This window comes from Lipophrys pholis, assembly GCF_963383615.2.
Source record: "Lipophrys pholis genome assembly, chromosome: 17".
Classification (NCBI taxonomy): Eukaryota; Metazoa; Chordata; class Actinopteri; order Blenniiformes; family Blenniidae; genus Lipophrys; species Lipophrys pholis.
The window spans coordinates 24,276,010-24,294,337 of NC_137643.1; the positions used below are offsets into that span (position 1 = coordinate 24,276,010).

The following is an 18,328-nucleotide window of genomic DNA, read 5'->3' on the forward strand; positions in this document are numbered from 1 at the left end:
TAAATTTAAATAGTTAACAGGTACAGGCACAGATAAAGGTGCAGACACAGGCACAGGTACAGGTACAAGTACAAGTACAAGTACAGGTACAGGTACAGGCACAGGCACAGATGCAGGCACAGGTACAGGTACAGGCACAGGTGCAGGCACAGGTACAGGTACAGGTACAGGCACAGGCACAGATGCAGGCACAGGTACAGGTGCAGACACAGGTACAGGTAGAGGTACAGGTACAGACACAGGAAAAGGTACAGGCACAGGCACATGCACAGGTACAGGTGAAGACACAGGCCCAGGTACTGGTACAGGTACAAGTACAAGTACAGGTACAGGTACAGGTACAGGTACAGGTACAGGTACAGGTACAGGTACAGGTACAGGTGCAGGCAAAAGGCACAGGCACAGATTCAGACACAGACACAGGTACAGGTACAGGCACAGGTGCAGGCACAGGCACAGATTCAGACACAGGTACAGGTACAGGCACAGACACAGGTACAAGTACAAGTACAAGTAATAGTACAGGTACAGGCACAGGCACAGGCACAGACACAGGTACAAGTACAAGTACAAGTAATAGTACAGGTACAGGTACAGGCACAGGCAAAGGCACAGACACAGGTACAGGTGCAGACACAGGTACAGGTACAGGTACAAGTACAGGTACAGGCACAGGCACAGGCACAGGTACAGGTACAAGAACAAGTATAGGCAAAGGCACAGACACAGGTACAGGTGCAGACACAGGCACAGACACAGACACAGGTACAGGTGCAGGTACAAGTACAAGTACAAGTACAAGTACAGGTATAGGCACAGGTACGGGCACAGGCACGGGTGCAGACACAGGTGCAGGCACAGGTACAGGCAAAGGCACAGACTCAGGTACAAGTACAAGTACAGGTACAGGCATAAGTACAGGTACAGGCACAGGTACAGGCACAGGTAGAGGTACAGGTACAGACACAGGAAAAGGTACAGGCACAGGCACATGCACAGGTACAGGTGCAGACACAGGCCCAGGTACTGGTACAGGTACAAGTACAAGTACAAGTACAAGTACAAGTACAAGTACAAGTACAGGTAAAGGTACAGGTACAAGTACAGGTACAGGCACAGGTACAGGTACAGGTGCAGGCAAAGGCACAGGCACAGATTCAGACACAGACACAGGTACAGGCACAGACACAGGTTCAGGCATAGGTACAGGTATAAGTAAAAGTACAAGTACAGGTACAGGCACAGGTGCAGACACAGGCAATGGCACAGATGCAGGTGCAGGCACAGGAACAGGTACAAGTACAGGTACAGGTACAGGTACAGGCACAGGCACAGGCACAGATGCGGGCACAGGTACAGGTACAGGCACAGGTACAGGTGCAGACACAGGTAGAGGCAAAGGCACAGACTCAGGTACAAGTACAGGTACAGGTGCAGACACAGGCACAGGCACAAGTACAGGTACAAGTACAAGTACAAGTACAAGTACAGGTACAGGCATAAGTACAGGTACAGGCACAGGCACAGATGCAGACACAGGTACAGGTACAGGCACAGGCACAGGTACAAGTGCAGACACAGGTACAGGTAGAGGTACAAGTACAAGTACAAGTACAAGTACAAGTACAAGTACAAGTCCAAGTCCAAGTCCAAGTACAGGTACAGGTGCAGACACAGGTGCAGGCACAGGTACAGGCAAAGGCACAGACTCAGGTACAAGTACAGGTACAGGTGCAGACACAGGCACAGGCACAAGTACAGGTACAAGTACAAGTACAAGTACAAGTACAAGTACAGGTACAGGCATAAGTACAGGTACAGGCACAGGTACAGGCACAGGCACAGGCACAGATGCAGACACAGGTACAGGTACAGGCACAGGTACAAGTGCAGACACAGGTACAGGTAGAGGTACAAGTACAAGTACAAGTACAAGTACAAGTACAAGTCCAAGTCCAAGTCCAAGTCCAGGTACATGTACAAGTACAGGTACAGGTACAGGTGCAGGTGCAGGCACAGGCACAGGCACAGATTCAGACACAGACACAGACACAGGTACAGGTACAGGCACAGACACAGGTTCAGGCACAGGTACAAGTACAAGTACAAGTACAGGTACAAGTACAGGTACAGACACAGGCACAGGTGCAGACACAGGCAAGGGCACAGACACAGGTACAGGAACAGGAACAGGAACAGGTGCAGGCACAGGTACAGGTACAAGTACAAGTACAAGTAAAAGTACAAGTACAAGTACAAGTACAGGTACAGGTACAGGTACAGGCACAAGTACAGGCATTGGCACAGGTACAGGTACAAGTACAGGTGCAGTTACAAGTACAAGTACAAGTACAGGTACAGGCACAAGTACAGGTACAGGCACAGGTAAAGGTACAGGCACAGGCACAGATGCAGGCACAGGCACAGGTACAAGTGCAGACACAGGTACAGGTAGAGGTACAAGTACAAGTACAAGTACAAGTACAAGTCCAAGTCCAAGTCCAGGTACATGTACAAGTACAGGTACAGGTACAGGTGCAGGCACAGGCACAGGCACAGATTCAGACACAGACACAGGTACAGGTACAGGCACAGACACAGGTTCAGGCACAGGTACAAGTACAAGTAGAAGTACAGGTACAACTACAGGTACAGACACAGGCACAGGTGCAGACACAGGCAAAGGCACAGACACAGGTACAGGAACAGGAACAGGAACAGGAACAGGTGCAGGCACAGGTACAGGTACAAGTACAAGTACAAGTAAAAGTACAGGTACAGGTACAGGTACAGGCACAGGCACAGATACAGGTACAGGTGCAGACACAGGTGCAGGTGCAGGTACAAGTACAAGTACAAGTACAAGTACAAGTACAAGTACAAGTACAGGTACAGGTACAGGCACAAGTACAGGCATTGGCACAGGTACAGGTACAGGTACAAGTACAGGTGCAGTTACAAGTACAAGTACAAGTACAGGTACAGGTACAGGCACAAGTACAGGTACAGGCACAGGTAAAGGTACAGGCACAGGCACAGATGCAGGCACAGGCACAGGTACAAGTGCAGACACAGGTACAAGTACAGGTGCAGACACAGGTACAGGTAAAGGTACAAGTACAAGTACAGGTACAGGTACAGGCATTGGCACAGGTACAGGTACAAGTACAGGTGCAGTTACAAGTACAAGTACAAGTACAAGTACAGGTACAGGCACAGGTAAAGGTACAGGCACAGATGCAGGCACAGGTACAGGCACAAGTACAGGTGCAGACACAGGTACAGGTAAAGGTACAAGTACAAGTACAAGTACAAGTACAAGTACAGGTACAGGTACAGGCACAGGCACAGATACAGGTACAGGTGCAGACACAGGTGCAGGTGCAGGTACAAGTACAAGTACAAGTACAAGTACAGGTGCAGTTACAAGTACAAGTACAAGTACAGGTACAGGCACAAGTACAGGTACAGGCACAGGTAAAGGTACAAGTACAGGCACAGATGCAGGCACAGGCACAGGTACAAGTGCAGACACAGGTACAGGTAGAGGTACAAGTACAAGTACAAGTACAAGTCCAAGTCCAAGTCCAGGTACATGTACAAGTACAGGTACAGGTACAGGTGCAGGCACAGGCACAGGCACAGGCACAGATTCAGACACAGACACAGGTACAGGTAGAGGCACAGACACAGGTTCAGGCACAGGTACAAGTACAAGTAGAAGTACAGGTACAACTACAGGTACAGACACAGGCACAGGTGCAGACACAGGCAAAGGCACAGACACAGACACAGGTACAGGAACAGGAACAGGAACAGGAACAGGTGCAGGCACAGGTACAGGTACAAGTACAGGTGCAGACACAGGTGCAGGTGCAGGTACAAGTACAAGTACAAGTACAAGTACAAGTACAAGTACAAGTACAGGTACAGGTACAGGCACAGGCACAGGCACAGATACAGGTACAGGTGCAGACACAGGTGCAGGTGCAGGTACAAGTACAAGTACAAGTACAAGTACAAGTACAAGTACAGGTACAGGTACAGGCACAAGTACAGGCATTGGCACAGGTACAGGTACAGGTACAGGTACAAGTACAGGTGCAGTTACAAGTACAAGTACAAGTACAAGTACAGGTACAGGCACAGGTAAAGGTACAGGCACAGGCACAGATGCAGGCACAGGTACAGGCACAAGTACAGGTGCAGACACAGGTACAGGTAAAGGTACAAGTACAAGTACAAGTACAAGTACAAGTACAAGTACAGGTACAAGTACAGGCAAAGGCACAAACACAGGTACAGGTGCAGGCAAAGGAACAGGTACAAGTACAAGTACAAGTACAGGTACAGGCACAGGTACAGGTACAGGTACAGGCACAGGCACAGGCACAGGTACAAGTACAAGTACAAGTACAAGTAATAGTACAAGTACAAGTACAGGTACAGGTACAGGTACAGGTACAGGCACAAGTACAGGCATTGGCACAGGTACAGGTACAAGTACAGGTGCAGTTACAAGTACAAGTACAAGTACAAGTACAAGTACAGGTACAGGTACAGGTACAGGTACAGGCACATGTACAGGTACAGGCACAGGTAAAGGAACAGGTACAGGCACAGGTACAGGTGCAGACACAGGTACAGGCACAGGTGCAGACACAGGCGAAGGTACAGGTACAGGTACAAGTACAGGCACAGGCACAAACACAGGTACACGTACAAGTACAAGTACAGGTACAGATACAGGTACAGGTACAAGTACAGGCAAAGGCACAGATACAGACACAGATACAGCCACAGGCATAGGCACAGGCACAGGCACAGGTACAGGTACAGGTACAAGTACAGGTACAAGTACAGGTACAGGTACAGGTACAGGTACAGGCACAGGAAAAGGTACAGGCAAATGCAGGTGCAGACCACAGGCCCAGGTACTGGTACAGGTACAGGTACAGGTACAGGTACAAGTACAAGTACAAGTACAAGTACAAGTACAAGTACAAGTACAGGTACAGCTACAGCTACAGGTTCAGGCAAAGGCACAGGCACAGGTACAGGTACAATTACAAGTACAAGTACAGGTACAGGTACAAGTACAGGTACAGACACAGGCACAGGCACAGGTGCAGACACAGGCAATGGCACAGACACAGGTACAGGTGCAGGCACAGGTACAGGTACAGGTACAGGTACAAGTACAAGTACAAGTACAAGTACAGGTACAGGCACAAGTACAGTTACAGGTACAGGTACAGGCACTAATGCAGGCACAGGTACAGGTGCAGACACAGGTACAGGTAGAGGTACAAGTACAAGTACAAGTACAGGTACAAGTACAAGTACAGGTACAGGTACAGGTGGAGGCAAAGGCACAGGCACAGATTCAGACACAGACACAGGTACAGGTACAGGCACAGACACAGGTTCAGGCACAGGTACAGGTATAAGTACAAGTACAAGTACAGGTACAGCTACAAGTAAAGGTACAGACACAGGCACAGGTGCAGACACAGGCAAAGGCACAGACACAGGTACAGGAACAGGTGCAGGCACAGGTACAGGTACAGGTACAGGTACAAGTACAAGTACAAGTAATAGTACAGGTACAGGTACAGGCACAGGCACAGGTGCAGACACAGGTACAGGTAGAGGTACAAGTACAAGTACAAGTACAGGTACAGGTACAAGTACAGGTAAAGGTACAGGTACAGGTACAGGTACAGGTACAGGTACAGGCACAGGCACAGGTACAGGTACAAGTACAAGTATAGGCAAAGGCACAGACACAGGTACAGGTACAGGTACAAGTACAGGTACAGGCACAGGTACAGGCACAGGTGCAGACATAGGCACAGGTACAGGTACAAGTACAAGTACAAGTACAGGTTCAGGTACCTGTACCTGTACAGGTGCAGGCACAGACACAGGCACAGGCACAGGTACAGGTACAAGTACAAGTACAAGTACAAGTACAAGTACAAGTACAGGTACAGGTACAAGTACAGGCAAAGTCACATACATAGGTACAGGTACAGCTACAGGTATAGGTGAAGGCACAGGTACAGGTACAAGTACAAGTACAAGTACAGGTACAGGTACAGGCACAGGTACAAGTACAGGTACAGGCACAGGTACAGGTACAGGCACAGGCACAGATGCAGACACAGGTACAGGTACAGGCACAGGCACAGGTACAAGTGCAGACACAGGTACAGGTAGAGGTACAAGTACAAGTACAAGTACAAGTACAAGTACAAGTACAAGTCCAAGTCCAAGTCCAAGTACAGGTACAGGTACAAGTACAGGTACAGGTACAGGTACAGGTGCAGGCACAGGCACAGGCACAGATTCAGACACAGACACAGGTACAGGCACAGACACAGGTTCAGGCACAAGTACAAGTACAGGTACAGACACAGGCACAGGTGCAGACACAGGCAAAGGTGCAGGCACAGGTACAAGTACAAGTACAAGTAAAAGTACAGGTACAGGTACAGGTACAGGCACAGGCACAGATACAGGTACAGGTGCAGACACAGGTGCAGGTGCAGGTACAAGTACAAGTACAAGTACAGGTACAGGTACAGGCACAAGTACAGGCATTGGCACAGGTACAGGTAAAAGTACAGGTGCAGTTACAAGTACAAGTACAAGTACAAGTACAAGTACAAGTACAGGTACAGGCACAAGTACAGGTACAGGCACAGGTAAAGGTACAGGTACAGGCACAGGCACAGATGCAGGCACAGGTACAGGCACAAGTACAGGTGCAGACACAGGTACAGGTAAAGGTACAAGTACAAGTACAAGTACAGGTACAAGTACAGGCAAAGGCAAAGGCACAGACACAGGTGCAGGTGCAGGCACAGGCAAAGGAACAGGTACAAGTACAAGTACAAGTACAGGTACAGGCACAGGTACAGGTACAGGTACAGGCACAGGCACAGGCACAGGCACAGGTACAAGTACAAGTACAAGTAATAGTACAAGTACAGGTACAGGTACAGGTACAGGTACAGGTACAGGTACAGGTACAGGCACAAGTACAGGCATTGGCACAGGTACAGGTACAAGTACAGGTGCAGTTACAAGTACAGGTACAAGTACAAGTACAGGTACAGGTACAGGTACAGGCACATGTACAGGTACAGGCACAGGTAAAGGTACAGGTACAGGTACAGGCACAGGCACAGATGCAGGCACAGGTACAGACACAAGTACAGGTGCAGACACAGGTACAGGTACAGGTACAAGTACAAGTATAAGTACAAGTACAGGTACAAGTACAGGCAAAGGCACAGACACAGGTACAGGTGCAGGTGCAGGCACAGGCACAGGCAAAGGAACAGGTACAAGTACAAGTACAAGTACAGGTACAGGCACAGGTACAGGCACAGGCACAGGCACAGGCACAGGCACAGGCACAGATGCGGGCACAGGAACAGGTACAGGCACAGGTAGAGGTGCAGACACAGGTACAGGCACAGGTGCAGACACAGGCGAAGGTACAGGTACAGGTAAAAGTACAGGCACAGGCACAGACACAGGTACACGTACAATTACAAGTACAGGTACAGATACAGGTACAGGTACAAGTACAGGCAAAGGCACAGATACAGACACAGATACAGCCACAGGCATAGGCACAGGCACAGGCACAGGTACAAGTACAAGTACAAGTACAAGTACAAGTACAAGTACAAGTACAAGTACAAGTACAAGTACAAGTGCAAGTACAAGTACAAGTACAAGTACAGGTACAGGTACAGGTACAAGTACAGGCAAAGTCACATACATAGGTACAGGTACAGCTACAGGTATAGGTGAAGGCACAGGTACAGGTACAAGTAAAAGTACAAGTACAGGCACAGGTACAGGTACAGGTACAGGCACAGGCACAGGCACAGATGCGGGCACAGGTAGAGGTACAGGCACAGGTACAGGTGCAGACACAGGTACAGGCACAGGTGCAGACACAGGCAAAGGTACAGGTACAAGTACAGGCACAGGCACAGGCACAGACACAGGTACACGTACAAGTACAAGTACAGGTACAGATACAGGTACAGGTACAAGTACAGGCAAAGGCACAGATACAGACACAGACACAGATACAACCACAGGCATAGGCACAGGTACAGGTACAGGCACTGGCACAGGTACAGGCACAGGTAAAGGTACAGGTACAGGCACAGGCACAGATGCAGGCACAGGTACAGACACAAGTACAGGTGCAGACACAGGTACAGGTACAGGTACAAGTACAAGTATAAGTACAAGTACAGGTACAAGTACAGGCAAAGGCACAGACACAGGTACAGGTGCAGGTGCAGGCACAGGCACAGGCAAAGGAACAGGTACAAGTACAAGTACAAGTACAGGTACAGGCACAGGTACAGGCACAGGCACAGGCACAGGCACAGGCACAGGCACAGGCACAGATGCGGGCACAGGAACAGGTACAGGCACAGGTACAGGTGCAGACACAGGTACAGGCACAGGTGCAGACACAGGCGAAGGTACAGGTACAGGTAAAGGTACAGGCACAGGCACAGACACAGGTACACGTACAATTACAAGTACAGGTACAGATACAGGTACAGGTACAAGTACAGGCAAAGGCACAGATACAGACACAGATACAGCCACAGGCATAGGCACAGGCACAGGCACAGGTACAAGTACAAGTACAAGTACAAGTACAAGTACAAGTACAAGTACAAGTACAAGTACAAGTACAAGTGCAAGTACAAGTACAAGTACAAGTACAGGTACAGGTACAGGTACAAGTACAGGCAAAGTCACATACATAGGTACAGGTACAGCTACAGGTATAGGTGAAGGCACAGGTACAGGTACAAGTAAAAGTACAAGTACAGGCACAGGTACAGGTACAGGCACAGGCACAGGCACAGATGCGGGCACAGGTAGAGGTACAGGCACAGGTACAGGTGCAGACACAGGTACAGGCACAGGTGCAGACACAGGCAAAGGTACAGGTACAAGTACAGGCACAGGCACAGGCACAGACACAGGTACACGTACAAGTACAAGTACAGGTACAGATACAGGTACAGGTACAAGTACAGGCAAAGGCACAGATACAGACACAGACACAGATACAACCACAGGCATAGGCACAGGTACAGGTACAGGCACTGGCACAGGTATGGGCACAGGAACAGGTGCAGACACAGGCGCAGGCGCAGGCACAGGTACAGGCAAAGGCACAGACACAGGTACAGGTACAGGTGCAGACACAGGCACAGGTACAGGTACAGGTACAGGTAGAAGTACAGGTACAGGGACAGGCACAGGCACAGACATAGGTACAGGTACAGGTGCAGACACAGGCACAGACACAGACACAGGTACAGGTGCAGGTGCAGGTGCAGGTACAAGTACAAGTACAAGTACAAGTACAAGTACAAGTACAGGCAAAGTCACAGACATAGGTACAGGTACAGGTACAGGTACAGGTACAGGTACAGGTACAGGTGCAGGTGCAGGTTCAGGCACAGGCACAGGCACAGGCACAGGTACAGGTACAGGTACAAGTACAGGTACAGGTACAGGTACAGGTACAGGTACAAGTACAAGTACAAGTACAAGTACAAGTACAGGTACAGGTACAGATACAAGTACAGGCAAAGTCACAGACATAGGTACAGGTACAGGTACAGGTACAGGTACAGGTGCAGGCACAGGCACAGGCACAGACACAGGTACAGGCACAGTCACAGGTACAGGTACAAGTACAAGTACAAGTACAAGTACAAGTACAAGTACAAGTACAAGTACAGGTACAGGTACAGGTACAGGTACAAGTACAATACTGTCAGACACAGGAGGAGGAGCTGTAAAGGAAGGTTGTCTAAAATATACAAATATCTGTCCGGGTGCAACTTCACTATTTACACAGATCACAAACTGCCGATTTATCTGTTCAATGAAAAGAACCTATTCCCCAAATGGGATCACCGAAAGTGCAAAGGTGGGCTGTGAAACTGAGAGCATATAAGTACAACATTGTCTACAGACCAGATAAACATCACGCTAAAGGCCTCTTTGTCCTCCATAAGAACAAGAAGAAAGTTCAGCAGTTCAGGTCCTGCCGAACAAAATGACATAATTTCTTCTTCCAGCTCCTTCTGGACTAATAAATTAGTTTGGTCTGTACCAACCGTCCTGGCTGAACTATGTAGGAGCTGCTCTGCTGAAACTGCTGCTCTGCTCTGCTGTGCTGCGCATGCGTGTTCTAGTTTGCTCATGACTATCAATCATATTTTAATCATATTTAACTTGTAATATCACTACTGTACGAGCGCCGCAGCTCGTTAAAATGTCGGAGTGCAGGCTTTTACATGATGCACCTGAACGCATCACGAACAGCTGTCAGCTCCTGTAGTTAATACCGGACCAACGACTCTCTCTTTTATTACTGAAACAGTTCAGAGAAATTTATTTCTGAAAGCACTGGAGGCCAGAAATAAACTGTGCAGTTGAAAAGTTTAAATGCCGTATCACAGACGTGTGGCTGCTGTGAGGGGCGTGGCCTATCGTGAGGGGGCGTGGCCTACGAGTTCGGCAGCTTCTTATTGGAGTATGAACAGTCCTGCCGAAAAAATATAAATATATAATATTAAAAATATATAATATTATATAATATATATATATATAATAAAATATATTTATTTTATAGCACTGTATTACTCCCCGAGGGGAAATTCATAGCGATTGACCCTTTGGTAGCAGCCACACAGAGCAGCGCTCAGGGGGAGCTGGGGGGGGGGGGGGGGGGGGGTCTTGCTCTAGGACCCCCAGTGCAGGTTTTTGGGGGGAAACCAGAGTAACCGGAGGAAACCCACACACTGGATAACAAAGAGACCACAATGCATGTAAAGAGAAAAAATAACCTTCATGGAGACTTCATAACATCGAGAACGGAGACTGCTGATAAAACATGGAAGCTGTACAAAAATGAATGAACTAATATACTGAGAAAGACCAAATGTGATATTAGACAGTTTTTCTCGATTGTTTTGGCTCATTTCTTGAAACAGAAATGACATTCTCCAAGCTCGACATGCATGTGCCAAAGTAGCCTGGATGGTTCAGCACAACACCGTGGCTCGCCTGCCAAAGGGCGTATCGCTCCCAAAGCAGGGAACTCGTGTCAAAACTAAACCATTTTATCATAGAAAGAGTCAGCGGCCCCAAAATGCGAAGTCTCTTTGGCATTGTGTAAGCACTGCTGGTCAAAATGTTCAGATGTTTTGTCACTATGGCAGTGGACCATGGAGATATCACCTCTGCCACATTTCAAACTTGGTCCAGACCGTTCACTGACGATGAACGGAGACTGGAATTGGTAACTTTTGTCTCGTTACCAGAAATCAAACTGTATCAAACTGTAAGAAATGATGGAGCTCCACTGTCATGGAAATAGTTCCTGTATTTTTATTCCCAAGGATAAAGGAACTGCCAAACATCACAGTAAAAAGAAAACGTATACAGCAAAATATACTGGACTGTAAACACATCAACACAAAAAAGGAAAATTATATTGAATATCGTTCACACCAGTAACTCCTCCTCAATGGTCGTCCTCCTCATCCTCCTCATCCTCCTCACTGTCGGGGTCGTCCTCCTCATCCTCCTCACTGTCGTGGTCGTCCTCCTCATCCTCCTCACTGTCAGGGTCGTCCTCCTCATCCTCCTCACCGTCAGGGTCGTCCTCCTCTTCCTCCTCAATGTCGGGGTCATCCTCCTCATCCTCCTCACCGTCAGGCTCGTCCTCCTCATCCTCCTCACTGTCAGGGTCGTCCTCCTCATCCTCCTCACTGTCGTGGTCGTCCTCCTCATCCTCCTCACTGTTGGGGTCGTCCTCCTCATCCTCCTCATCCTCCTCACTGTCGGGGTCGTCCTCCTCATCCTCCTCACTGTCAGGGTCGTCCTCCTCATCCTCCTCACTGTCGTGGTCGTCCTCCTCATCCTCCTCACTGTTGGGGTCGTCCTCCTCATCCTCCTCATCCTCCTCATCCTCCTCACTGTCGTGGTCGTCCTCCTCATCCTCCTCACTGTCGGGGTCGTCCTCCTCATCCTCCTCACTGTCAGGGTCGTCCTCCTCATCCTCCTCATTCTCCTCATCCTCCTCATCCTCCTCACTGTCAGGGTCGTCCTCCTCATCCTCCTCACCGTCAGGGTCGTCCTCCTCTTCCTCCTCAATGTCGGGGTCATCCTCCTCATCCTCCTCACCGTCAGGCTCGTCCTCCTCATCCTCCTCACTGTCAGGGTCGTCCTCCTCATCCTCCTCACTGTTGGGGTCGTCCTCCTCATCCTCCTCACTGTCGGGGTCGTCCTCCTCATCCTCCTCATCCTCCTCACTGTCGGGGTCGTCCTCCTCATCCTCCTCATACTCCTCACTGTCGGGGTCGTCCTCCTCATCCTCCTCACTGTCAGGGTCGTCCTCCTCATCCTCCTCACTGTCGTGGTCGTCCTCCTCATCCTCCTCACTGTTGGGGTCGTCCTCCTCATCCTCCTCATCCTCCTCAATGTCGTGGTCGTCCTCCTCATCCTCCTCACTGTCGGGGTCGTCCTCCTCATCCTCCTCACTGTCGTGGTCGTCTTCCTCATCCTCCTCACTGTCGTGATTATCCTCCTCATACTCCTCACTGTCGGGGTCGTCCTCCTCATCCTCCTCACTGTCAGGGTCGTCCTCCTCATCCTCCTCACTGTCGTGGTCGTCCTCCTCATACTCCTCACTGTCGTGGTCGTCCTCCTCATCCTCTTCATCCTCCTCACTGTCGTGGTCGTCTTCCTCATCCTCCTCACTGTCGTGGTCGTCCTCCTCATCCTCCTCACTGTCGGGGTCGTCCTCCTCATCCTCCTCACTGTCGGGGTCGTCCTCCTCATCCTCCTCACCGTCGGGGTCGTCCTCCTCATCCTCCTCACTGCCGGGGTCGTCCTCCTCAACCTCCTCACTGTCACGGTCGTCCTCCTCATCCTCCTCATCCTCCTCATCCTCCTCATCCTCCTCACTGTCGTGGTCACAGATTTTCATCCACATCACACCTGATATTCTCCCCTGCGATGCAACGGGGGATGAATCTCCATGCACGCTGACACTGTCCCCTGCACTGATCTGCTGTGACATTGTCCATTGCTTCAAGAAGGGACCTCCGGTTCTCAGCCCGATGGTCATACACCCCCCACCCCCAAGCAGAGAACAATTCCTCAATTGGACTGAGAAATGTGGAGTAAGGTGGTGGGAGCAGCATGAGCAGTGAACCAGGCCCCGATGAGCCCCGATGAGCCCCGATGAGCCCCGATGAGCCCCGATGAGCCCTGATGAGACCTGATGAGCCCTGATGAGCCCTGATGAGCCCTGATGACCAGGCCGCGGTGGAAGCCGACATTGTCCCCCACAACTACAAACTTTAGTCAAGTTCTAGATTCACCTGAGTCCCTTTATCAATCAGCAGAAGATATTGATATCATGTAATGTGATGTTATACACGGTATTATGTTCCTGACTAATTTTGACAATTGAATGAACTCTTGTGCACGTGATGGCCGACGCAATGAAATAACACTGACATGTTTTGGAGAGTAAAACCATCTGACTGACAATCAACAGTTAGTGTACATCAGCAAGATATATACAATTGGTAATTGTGCTGAATGAAGGCAACTGTAATCAATCATTTGAAAAGATGTGTTCGACATTTGCAATTTGATGAAAGGAATGAGAATCTGAAATCTGTTGTGAAGAAGTGCCCGGCGGAGGGTCGTCCATGTTGTTCTGAGAGTGGAATTTGTTTCAAGAAATGAGCCAAACCAATGTGACAGGTAATAATTCGAGAACAACAGACGATGATTTCATTTGAGGTGATTGAAAACATGAATGAAGTCTTAACGTTGGGCCGAATGTGGCAAATAAGATCATGAAAAACAATGTTCAGACAGAAAGTGGCTGGAAAGGAGAAAATAAGGTGAAGCAGTCAGTGAGGTGAGTGAAAAGCAGATTATTTCTGTGGTCAAGCTGAGAGCTCAAACTATAAAACATCAACTGATGGTGAGGCTGTGGATTCTCTCCAACTCTTCAATCCATCTTTCAAAGAGTTTTAGGACCAGGGGCGACTGGTCATTAGGGGCAGGGGGCCTGAGCGCCACCTGGTGTCATCAGAAAGGACTGCATGCAAAGTATGTTATTAATTCTTTAAGATTATCTACAATATTCTCTTGTGTCTGAATAAAACTTCCTCTTATAGAGTACATAATTACTGTGAGGACTGTCCTCCCTGGTTACTGGTCTCCTCTTGCTGCTTCAGGTTGTTTCCTCCTGATCTACACTGATGGTGCATTAGTGTAGCTCGCCCCTCTCTCACCGTGCAGTGTGTATTACATTAGTGTAGCTCGCCCCTCTCTCACCATGCAGTGTGTATTACATTAGTGTAGCTCTCCCCTCTCTCACCATGCAGTGTGTATTGCATTAGTGTAGCTCTCCCCTCTCTCACCATGCAGTGTGTATTGCATTAGTGTAGCTCGCCCCTCTCTCACCATGCAGTGTGTATTGCATTAGTGTAGCTCTCCCCTCTCTCACCATGCAGTGTGTATTGCATTAGTGTAGCTCGCCCCTCTCTCACCATGCAGTGTGTATTGCATTAGTGTAGCTCGCCCCTCTCTCACCATGCAGTGTGTATTGCATTAGTGTAGCTCTCCCCTCTCTCACCATGCAGTGTGTATTGCATTAGTGTAGCTCGCCCCTCTCTCACCATGCAGTGTGTATTACATTAGTGTAGCTCGCCCCTCTCTCACCATGCAGTGTGTATTACATTAGTGTAGCTCTCCCCTCTCTCACCATGCAGTGTGTATTGCATTAGTGTAGCTCTCCCCTCTCTCACCATGCAGTGTGTATTGCATTAGTGTAGCTCGCCCCTCTCTCACCATGCAGTGTGTATTGCATTAGTGTAGCTCTCCCCTCTCTCACCATGCAGTGTGTATTGCATTAGTGTAGCTCGCCCCTCTCTCACCATGCAGTGTGTATTGCATTAGTGTAGCTCGCCCCTCTCTCACCATGCAGTGTGTATTGCATTAGTGTAGCTCGCCCCTCCTTCACCATGCAGTGTGTATTACATTAGTGTAGCTCGCCCCTCTCTCACCATGCAGTGTGTATTGCATTAGTGTAGCTCGCCCCTCCTTCACCATGCAGTGTGTATTGTATGTAGTAAAGTGTTCATGCTCAGGCTCTGTTCATTTAGATCAGGTAATTTGATTCCTTGTGGGGCTTGAAACATGAAGCCCCGCCCACTAACAACGTCAATTAGATGCTCAGAGCTGATTGGCTGGTGCTGATAGAGGCGGCGCTTCACAGAACTGGAGCGAGTCGAACAAATACCAGCTTGTTAGCAGCTAAAGCTAACAAACAGTTAAGAAATTAATCAAATTAATTATGTCGTTTATTTACAAGGACGAGTTTGAAACTCTTACTTTAGCAGAGAAAGTTAAAGTAAGTAGTTGTAAACTGTGTGACGCAGTGAGGAATACTTCTGAAGAATCTCATTAATTTGGAGCTGTACTGGTGGTCGAGTGGCTGAGCTGCGTCTTAGAAACATCATGACCTGGTTTGAATCCCATCATTGATATATTTTTTTTAATAGAATCTTTTTTCTTTTTTTTTTTTTTTTAAATGAGCTATTTCCAAGGCTCAACATTTTTACGGAATCAACACTGATATGGTGGTTATAATGTTGTGGCTAATAGGTTGTGCACACACTTTACTTTGAAATTCAGTGGAGTCACTAGACCTGAAATTAAATCCTGCCCCACCATGGATTAGGATTGTGGCTCAACAAGATTTGCAGAATAAACTGGGTGTTTTTATAAGTGCTTGGATTTTCAGTCATTAATAAATATATATACATTATATACACATAGCTTATTGTTTGATTGTTGGTATAAACATATTGGATATTATTACAGTTTATTTATCTATTTATTTTCTTGCTCTGTTTGTGGAATGGGGCGGGACCCGAGCGCCCTCTATTGGCCAGCAGCCACTAGTGACGTGGTGTTTCCAGCAAGTCGCTATGAGGATTAATCCACTCAGCAGGTAGGATGAATGGATGATGATGATGATGATGATGATGGCTGTGTTGAAGGTAGACCTAACAGTAGACAGAAAACAAGAGATTTCTCATTATTGGACTGACAGGATCTTTCATTCAACTTTGTGTAAAGGACATATGGAAATTTCCCTGCTGGCCACGTCACAGAGGTGGAAACACGTCACGAGCCGCAACCAACCTGCAGGCTGAGAGAAGAGAGAAGAGGGTCTGCAGGCTGGACCACAGGGGGTCTGCGGTCCGCTGAAGCTGCGTGTCGGAGGTTGAGGATAAGACACAGGTGACGTCCTGCTCGGTTCGGCTCGGCTCGGCTCGGTTCTGTTCGGTGCTCCACATCACTTCAGGGGCTCTCAGGTGAGGAATGCTGTCAGTGCGTTTATCATGTAAAGGTTGTTACTGCGGGTTTTTACAGCCTTCCTGAGCGGTTTGTCAGGTTGGGGGCGCGCCTCTCCTCCTCTCCTCCTCTCCTCCTCTCCTCCTCTCCTCCTCTCCTCCTCTCCTCCTCTCCTCCTTTCCCCCTCTTCTCCTCCTGTTCTCCCATTCTCCTCTCCTCTTTCCCCCCTCTTTTCCTCCTCTCCTCTCCTTCTGCAGAAGTGATAGAGAAGAGAGAGAGAGAGGGAGAGAGAGAGAGAGAGTGAGAGAGAGAGAGAGAGAGAGAGAGAGAGAGAGAGAGAGAGAGAGAGAGAGTCTTCCACATTGGATGTTTTCAGGAATGTGTTTTAATCTCTGCACAGTATCAGATTACAATCAGTAACGTGCTGAGAGCAGCAGAATGGATTATTTGTTGAATATGCACATGCGATGTAGGACCAGCAGGGGGCGCCTTAGAGCTTCTCCAGAGCGTCACTGATGTCTCTCTCTGAGTCAGCCTCCAGTTTTAATGTCGTTAAAGATGATTCTTCTCTTCTGATTTGCTCAGAAATCTGTCACAGCAGTTTATCACATCCACAGAGAAAGAAGGCCTCTGGTACTGGCCTCCAGGGGGCAGTAATCTCTCTGTATTGACCCTGTCCTGCTCACACTGGGAGCACAGACCTGCTGCAACGCTGCAGCACTGCTGGAGGTCAAAGGTCAGGCTCAAGGTGAACCGTGGGATTTGAACCTGAGTCCTCTGAACACATTTCAGCCTTTCCGTGAAATCTGTGACCTGCAGTAGTTACTGATGGAAACTGGAGTGAAGAACGTGTGTGTGTGTGTGTGTGTGTGTGTGTGTGTGTGTGTGTGTGTGTGTGTGTGTGTGTGTGTGTGTGTGTGTGTGTGTGTGTGTGTGTGTGTGTGTGTGTGTGTGTGTGTGTGTGTGTGTGTGTGTGTGTGTGTGTGTGATATAACACTTACTACATGTAGCTCATCTCATCTCCAATGATGGTTGGAACGGTGTCGTCAATCTGAAGAAAGATCAGACAAGAGTACAGAATGAGAGGAGGAGGAGGAGGAGAAGGAGGAGGAAGAAAAGGAGGAGCAGGAGGAGGAACAAGAGGAGGAGCAACAGGAAAAACAGCAGGAGGAGGAGGAGGAAGAAGAGGAGGAGTAGCAGAAGCAACAGGAGCAAAAGGAGGAGGAACAGAAGGAGGAGAAGGGGGAGGAGGAAGAGAAGGAAGAGGAAAAGGAGGAGCAGCAGGAGGAACAGGAGGAGGAGGTGGAGGTGCTCTGAGGACAAGATGATGTAATAATCACCCACAAACACTGAGGATGTTTATTCTTCAGACGAGTGATTCGTCACAAAACATTCTCATTCTTCCATTTTGAACAAAACTACAATCCACTGCAGTAAAACTGTGATTAGTTTGAAGTAGAAGATGTTTTTATTTAAATACAATCCATGATGTGGGGGTTTGAAGCTGCAGTACAAGTTGGACCAGTTCTGGGCCACATCCCTCATGTTGGCCCCCGTTAGAGGAGGACCTCACTGAGCTCCATCCTGCCACGTTAGTAAAGCTGCTCTGGAGACGCTGGAGGAGCTCGGCTGGAACCTCAAGGATGGGAAAACATTTCTTCAAACATGGATCCTGAAAGAAGGACCGATGGGAAACTTTTCAGACGTCTGGACGTCTCTGGAGCCGGACTTGTCCTCTGCAGGAGCTTCGTGTTCCTCTGAAGCTGGACGCCTTGGAGCTCCTGAGGCATCAGAGAGGAATCCTCCAGGAGCTCAAAGTATGGATGTGTGTGTGTGTGTGTGTGTGTGGGGGGGGGGGGGGGGG

The 18,328-nt window shown here is 48.8% G+C and overlaps 1 protein-coding gene across 1 annotated transcript in view; it reads left to right on the forward strand.

The window, feature by feature from the left end:
- Positions 1 to 1,260: 1,260 nt before the first annotated feature.
- Positions 1,261 to 18,328, forward strand: part of gnrhr1 (gonadotropin releasing hormone receptor 1) — a gene marked incomplete at both ends in the record, with an annotated part of 28,870 nt that continues 11,802 nt past the window's right edge. Inside the window, 2 exons of the mRNA XM_080485682.1 lie at positions 1,261 to 1,293; positions 18,207 to 18,281. Coding sequence (XP_080341808.1) covers positions 1,261 to 1,293; positions 18,207 to 18,281 — 108 coding nt within the window. The remainder of the gene's footprint in view (positions 1,294 to 18,206; positions 18,282 to 18,328) is intronic.